General features: G+C 58.5%; 1 protein-coding gene across 1 annotated transcript in view; it reads right to left on the reverse strand.

The window, feature by feature from the left end:
- Positions 1–4,508, reverse strand: part of MPL (MPL proto-oncogene, thrombopoietin receptor) — a gene marked incomplete at its 3' end in the record, with an annotated part of 5,255 nt that extends 747 nt beyond the window's left edge. Inside the window, 8 exon segments of the mRNA XM_009081558.1 lie at positions 4–61; positions 176–348; positions 618–747; positions 913–1,069; positions 1,146–1,411; positions 1,611–1,786; positions 2,140–2,263; positions 4,409–4,508. Of these exon segments, the coding sequence (XP_009079806.1) occupies positions 4–61; positions 176–348; positions 618–747; positions 913–1,069; positions 1,146–1,411; positions 1,611–1,786; positions 2,140–2,263; positions 4,409–4,508 (1,184 nt within the window).
- Positions 4,509–6,462: the final 1,954 nt, after the last annotated feature.

A 6,462-nucleotide genomic window follows, 5' to 3' on the forward strand; every position in this document is an offset into this window, starting at 1 on the left:
TGCAGGCTCAGCCGACCCTGCAACACTGTTGCCTGCACGAGCTGTGGGGCGTCTGTGACCACTGTTGGTGTTGGGAGGGGGATGTGTCGCTGCCGTGGAACGAGACATGGGACGCTGTGTCCCCTGCAGGCCAGGCATGGGCAAGGGCAGGGGCCGTGGTGGCACTGGGACTCACCAGCCTGATGCAGCCAGAAGGGCTCCTTGAAGTAGCTGAGCGTGGGCAGCGTGTGGGTCCTGGTGATGTTCACCAGGATGGAGATGGCACTGCGTGCACTGGGCTGGAAGGTGCAGGCATGGGTGCCGTGTGCTCCCACGCTCACCTGCTCGCACTGCTGCCATGCATCTTGTCTGCAAGAGGAGTGGGGAGCCAGTCAGTCCTACCGTGGCATCCCCACAGCCCAGGTCCTCCTGCGCTTGCCCAGGAAAGCTAGCGCTGCAAGTAGTCGGTGGCACAGGGTGGCCAGGAGAGGTGGTGTGGAGGTATGAGGTCGATGGTGGTAGGGCAGGACAGGGCAAAGCATGGGCAGGTGGCACAGTATGAGATGTGAGGACACAGTAGGGCCAGTGGTCCCTGGAATGTGCCTGCTTGAGTGCCACGTGCCTGACATGCCCCTTACCTTGTGCCAGCCCTGCTTGGAGGTGGTCGGTAGAAGAGCTGGTGGGAGCTGTGGGGCTCTGCAGGGTCCCAGCTCCACTTGCAGCGCACTTGCCGCAGGTCAGGGGTGCTGCAGCACAGCCGGATGTCTCCTGTGCAGGCAAGAGCCAAGGCAGGGAGGGCGCTGCTTCCTCCTGCCCCCCTAAACTTGGGTGCTGCACCTCACCTGCCTCAGGACCCCCGCCCCTCACTGCTCCAGGTGTGGGTGCTTCCCTGCTGTTCCTACCAGCACCCCAGAGGAGGGGATGTCCGCTCACCAGAGGAGCGGGGCGTCTCCGCTGCCACCGCCTGTGACCAGGGCCCCCAGACACCGTCCATGGAGGTGCCATCAGGCTTGCTGCGCACCTGGATGTGGTACCTCAGCCCTGGCTGCAGGTCATGGAGGATCACCCAGGTGTTGGCCTGGACCAGTCCCTGCAGGAGAGGGGTCAGGCCGAGGAGTGACTGCAGCCCCCAAATCCCCCTCCCTATCATTGGCCCTGCTATGTACCTGCCCTACTCCCAGGGAGGCGGAGGTTGCCTCAGCCCTGGGTTTGTGGGTGCTGACGGTTGACTGGATGAAGGGGTCCCTGGGGTGCTGCCCACTGGGATTCAATGTGGTGCTGCAGGACATCCCTGAGGAGCTGGCAGGGCAGCACTGCACCTCGTAGAGGAAGAAGTTCAGGTAGTCGACGAGCGGTGGCTGCCACGACACGTAGAGTTGCCCTGCAGCCCCAGCCCAGTAGGCTATGATGTTCTCTGGGGGTGCAATGAGACCTGCAAGGAATGTGCCATGGTGTTTACCCTCCTGTGGCATCCCCTGTCTGGGCAACTCCTGGGGGTTCCCCCCAAGGCTGTCTCTGTACCCAGCATGCAGGACGCAGGGTGTTGCAAGCCCCTATGGCAGGCAGAAGGGCAGGGGACCTCAGGGGCCTGTCCTGCTGGTGTGGGGTATTTCCCAGAAAGAGGGACTCACCCACTGCCTCCACGCTGAGCTCCCGCCAGTACTTGGTCTGGTTTGTGGTGGCATCCAGGACGCGGAGGTGGAGCTGGGTGAAGAGCCGCACGTCCTGGCTGGGGAAGACGCAGACATGCCGCGTCCCGCCAGCCCCACGGCGCCACGTGGAGACCACACACACGGTGGGCATGTCCCTGAGGAATGAAGAGTGGGGTCCTGCAGCAGCCCATGCCTCCTGCCTCAGGCCAAACTGGAGGAGAGGGGATGTGGGGGACAGCACTGAGACCTCGGTGTCAGCAGCTCCCTCCCTGTGCCACCATCCACTGCAGGGCACCATCCCCATGGGACTGAGGGACAGCTGATATCCCGGCCCTGCTGCAGGGAACGTGGTGGCTGCTGTATAGCTCCCACAGACTCTTGACCATCTCTCCTTGCAGCTGGGAGGCAGTGGGATGGCATAGATTGCTGCAGCACCCCAACCCTGCTGCTCTCTGTGTAGGCAAGGGAAAGGCTTGGCTATGTCCCCATCACCTCCTACCTGCTGTACCAGTAGTAGAAGTGGCACATGCTGCTAGTTGTCTCCTCCTTCTCATCCCAGAAGCAGGTGAGGTCCTCGAAGGAGCGCGAGAAACAGAGGATGTCCTCGGACACCCCTGCCAGCAGTGCAGCATCTGGGAGCAGTGTGGGTATGAAGGAGTCCCTGGACACAAACCCATCTCCATCCCACCTGCATCCTCCCACTCAATGATCACTGACCAGCTCACCCCTGAGGCCAGCCTGTGTAGGCACCTGGGGCAGACTGGGCATGGCTGTGGCACAGGTGCCCTTGACCAGCTTGGCACAGTGCGGGGGCATGGTGTGTGTGCTGGCTGCTAGCTTGCACTGGGATCCTGGCTGGTGTCAGGGCACCCCACTGCACCCCCCTCCTCAGTATGTGGGGTCTTTTAGGACAAACAAGCATCCCAAAATAGCCCTGCGGTCAGCAGGGGGCTCAGGGCCCAGCGATCAGGGGGAAGCACCCCTGCCCTGCTCCTGCCGGAAGGTGCACGGAAGTGAGATAAGGAGGAGCAGTGCCCCAGGGAGAGGGAAAGGGCCTTGGGGCTGGTGTGTGGGTGTGTGGTCCTGAGCAGGGGAGGATGCCCAAATGCTGTCCCAGGCAGGGACTGCTGGGGGGCTGTGGGTTTCTCTGCATCACTCAGCAAGCCACCTGCCCTGTCGTTGTATGGATGAACTGGAGCATCACATCCAGCAGGATCTCCATCCCAAGCACTGGTGGCTTTGCTACCATATGGGTGCCTGCCTCTGTTGTCATGGAAAAAGGGACAGCCCCAAGATGGAGATGTATGATGCGTAGGGGTGGTCTTGCTGCCCCCAGCACTGCTCCAGCACTCCCTTCTCCCCCACTGCCTCTGCCCTGGGACCTGGTCCTGCCCTCTTCTTCCTTCTTTTTCTCCTGGCATGTGCCCAGGGGCTGCCCCCAGCTCTGAGTCCCCACAAGTCCCCTGCCAGTGCCTGGCCCTGCTCCATGTGCCGAATGCATCCATTCTCTGCTATGCACTCCCTATGCTGCCAGTTGAGTGCAGCTTGGGTGAACAATAAGTGGCTGTTCCCAAATGTTCTTGGTGTCTTTCTGCTCTCCCTGTTCATTCTCTTGCCCTGATACCTTCAGCCCTGTTCCTCTTTTCCCTGCCCTGTGTTGCCTTCGTCCTCCCATCCATTGTTCCATCTCCCTCACAGCCCCCCGACCTGTTCCTCCCTTTTTGCACCCCATTATCTCCCCCCCAAGCCTCATGCCAGCTCTGTGACCTCCCAGCTCTGGGCACCAGGAGTGTCCTGGACGCAGGACACTGAGACACTCAGTGGCAGAGAGACCCATGGCATTGGTATGAGACCACACTGGTCCTGTAGGCTACCAGACTGTCTTTGCCGAGGACAGGCTGTTTGCTCTGAAGAGTGACTACTCAGCTCTGCAGCCCATGCCCAGACATGCCAGGGCAGCCAGGCAGTGCTGCCAAGCCAGCCTTGGGCTCAGGGCGCAGCAATGTCACAGAGGCTGTGAACAGACAGGATCAGCCCAACCCTGACCTTCCTCCCACTGCCCCTATGGGAGTGACTCAAAATGTGCTCCCAAGCCTGCTCTGCCTAGAGACCTGGGGTGGGTCTGGAGAGACAAGCAAGAGATCTGTAGGATTTTGTTCAGTTAATGCTTTTTATGGTGTTACAGAAAGTGTTAAAGGGACTAAAGAGGGGCTTAACAAATGGGCAGGCCTGAAATGGGAGAAAGCCAGGAGGTGGTTCTGCCAGGTGCAGAGAGCCAGGCTGGGGCCAGCCAGCAGCTATGCCGAGGATACTCGGTGGGGTGGTAAGATCATGACAAGGCTGGCACAGGAGCTCTGGGATTAGCCTGGCAGTGCCACTATGTTACCCACAGTGCAGAGCTATGCAATCACATGTTAACCTGAATTTTGCTCAAACTCATCATAAGTCCAAGAACTTTTGATGAGCAAGGAGCCCCTCTGCTACCTGCATGAGACTGGGAGCCACAGGCTGCCATTCCCAAGGAGTGTCTGACAGCTGCCAAGTCTGCCAAGCTGCAGAGGAGCAGGGATGTTCCTTTACTCCAAACACCTCAGGGTGTCCCACAGGTGAGAAGGGTGCCCCATTGCCCACCCTGAACCCTCCCTGCACCTACTCCTGGGATGCCTTTTTCCCAATCCTGCAGATTGTGGCTGCTGTGAGGTGCTCACTGCCCACATCTGGCATGCCAGCTCCTCTCTGGTCCATCCTTTGGGAGAGAAAATAGCCCCAAGACCTACCTTGGGATGTCACTGGCTCAGGGACTGATGGTGGACTGCGGAGGCTGAGCAGAATGGCAGGGAGCAGCGAGAGCTGCCAGCCCCAGCACAGGCAGACCATCCTGCAACCCTTGTGCCGGGGCCACATATGCCACACTCTGCTCTTTCCAGTGCCCTGGGAGCTGCTGCTCCTCCAGGCGATACCTTTATCTGGGAAGTGGTGGCTGTGCAGCTCAGGAAGCCTGGCTGGGGGCTCCCCCCGCCCCACTGCCAGCACTTCCCTGTGCCTGAAACCACCATGCCACAGCCCCTCTGACACCAGCCGCAGTGCCAAGAGAGACTGCTCCTATCAGATAGGTGGCATGTCCTGCCCTTGTGGGTACCGGCACATCGGGAGGCTGGGGTAGGAAGAAAAACAGCCCCTGAGAAGCCGGGGGGCCCCTGTGTGGGGCAGGGCAGGCTGTTGGGAGCTGCTGCCACTTGGGAGCATGGGACATCAGGCAGCTGCTCTGACTCCGTCCTGTCCTGTACCACCTGTCACTGGTGTGCTCTAGGTCTGCTCTTGGAGTGGCACTGTTCCCATGGCTGTGCTGGGAGGAGAGCTGCAGGTACATGTGGATAATGTAGCCGAAGATTGGCTACGCAGCATGGGACATGATATGATCAGGCTTGTGGAGAAATAGGGAGGCCTCAAAGGTCAAAGTGACCCTAAGGAAAGTTTCTGCAAAACAGGAGGTAGGAGCAGGAACCGAAACTGCCTGGCATGTAAAAAAGTGAGCAGAAACTAGGGGCAAACAATAGACCGAAACTGTGGTGACGCTAATAGCAGATAACCAATGATGAGCTTAAGTTTTGTAATATGTATGAGCTAATTAAAAAGTATATAAATGTAACGAGACTTGTTGATCATGATATCTTGAGACTCGTCTCCCGCGGTTCCTTCACGACAGTACAGAGGGCCCACACAGATGCTAATGGTGCTGGTGCAAGAGCAGGGTCACCATGGTGGGGATCCATAGGCATGCTCACCAGCCCGGGCATGAGGAGACATTTGCACATGTGTCCACCACCAAGGCACGGAGCGGAGACAGGAGCAATTTGCCACAGTCAAATATTGTCAAATCAGGCCCACTTTCTTTTCCATACAGCTACTGGACTTTGCCATCAGGGAGGCAAAAAGCAGAAAGACCTTGGTGTGGGCAGAACTGATGACATTGCCTCAGACACCTCTGCCAGGAGCAGAGGAGGTGCAGAGGCAGTGGCACACATCAGGCTGCCTGGGAGGGCCAGTCCCCATCGTCGGTGCACTGGGGACCTCAGGGATGGGGCATAGAGGCTGCTCACTAGCAGCTTCAGATGGCACCAAAGAGCACTGGAGGCCAGAATCAGAATGGTATTGACAGGGTTCAAAGACCTTCTTGGGATAAAAGACTATTGCCCAGAAGGGCAAATGCCTCTGCCTCTGCCTCTCTCTAGGACCACAGAAGACAGATAGATGGGTAACTGGATAACATACCTAGGGCTGAGCAAGCTGCAGCCAACAGAGGTGAAGCCCATTCAATGTCAATGTAACATGCAGTGTGGGTGAGAGACCACAGCCTGGGACAGGAGCTCCTGCAGGAGAGTCAGCACAGAGCCCAGGCGATCCTCGAGGGACAGGCATATGAGAGAGAATCCTCCCAACAGCACACATTCCAGCAGGCTGCTCTGACATGGTGGTTCCTTTGCAAGACATGGCAAGTTTCCCAACTGCTTGGTGCAGTGCAGGGCAGGTGCTGCTGGCCAGGGAGGGAAGGGTACAGGGCTGCACAGCCCTGCAAGGGCCGGCCAGAGGAGCAGGGCCATCCCTGTGAAGAGAGGCCAACTGAGGGGAAGCCGCAGGAACAATTTTCAAGCATTCAAGAGGCAACTGCACAAAGGAAGGACATAGTCTGTTCTCCACATCCCTTGGGGACACTACAGTCTTAAATTGCAGAGGGTTGAGATTCCAGTTCTCAACCTGGTGGGAGATGATTCCACTAAGAAAACCCATCCCCATGGCATGATGAAACCTGAGCCTTGTCTGGGGGTGCTGT

Source organism: Acanthisitta chloris, unplaced genomic scaffold (assembly GCF_000695815.1).
Source record: "Acanthisitta chloris isolate BGI_N310 unplaced genomic scaffold, ASM69581v1 scaffold10289, whole genome shotgun sequence".
Taxonomy (NCBI): Eukaryota; Metazoa; Chordata; class Aves; order Passeriformes; family Acanthisittidae; genus Acanthisitta; species Acanthisitta chloris.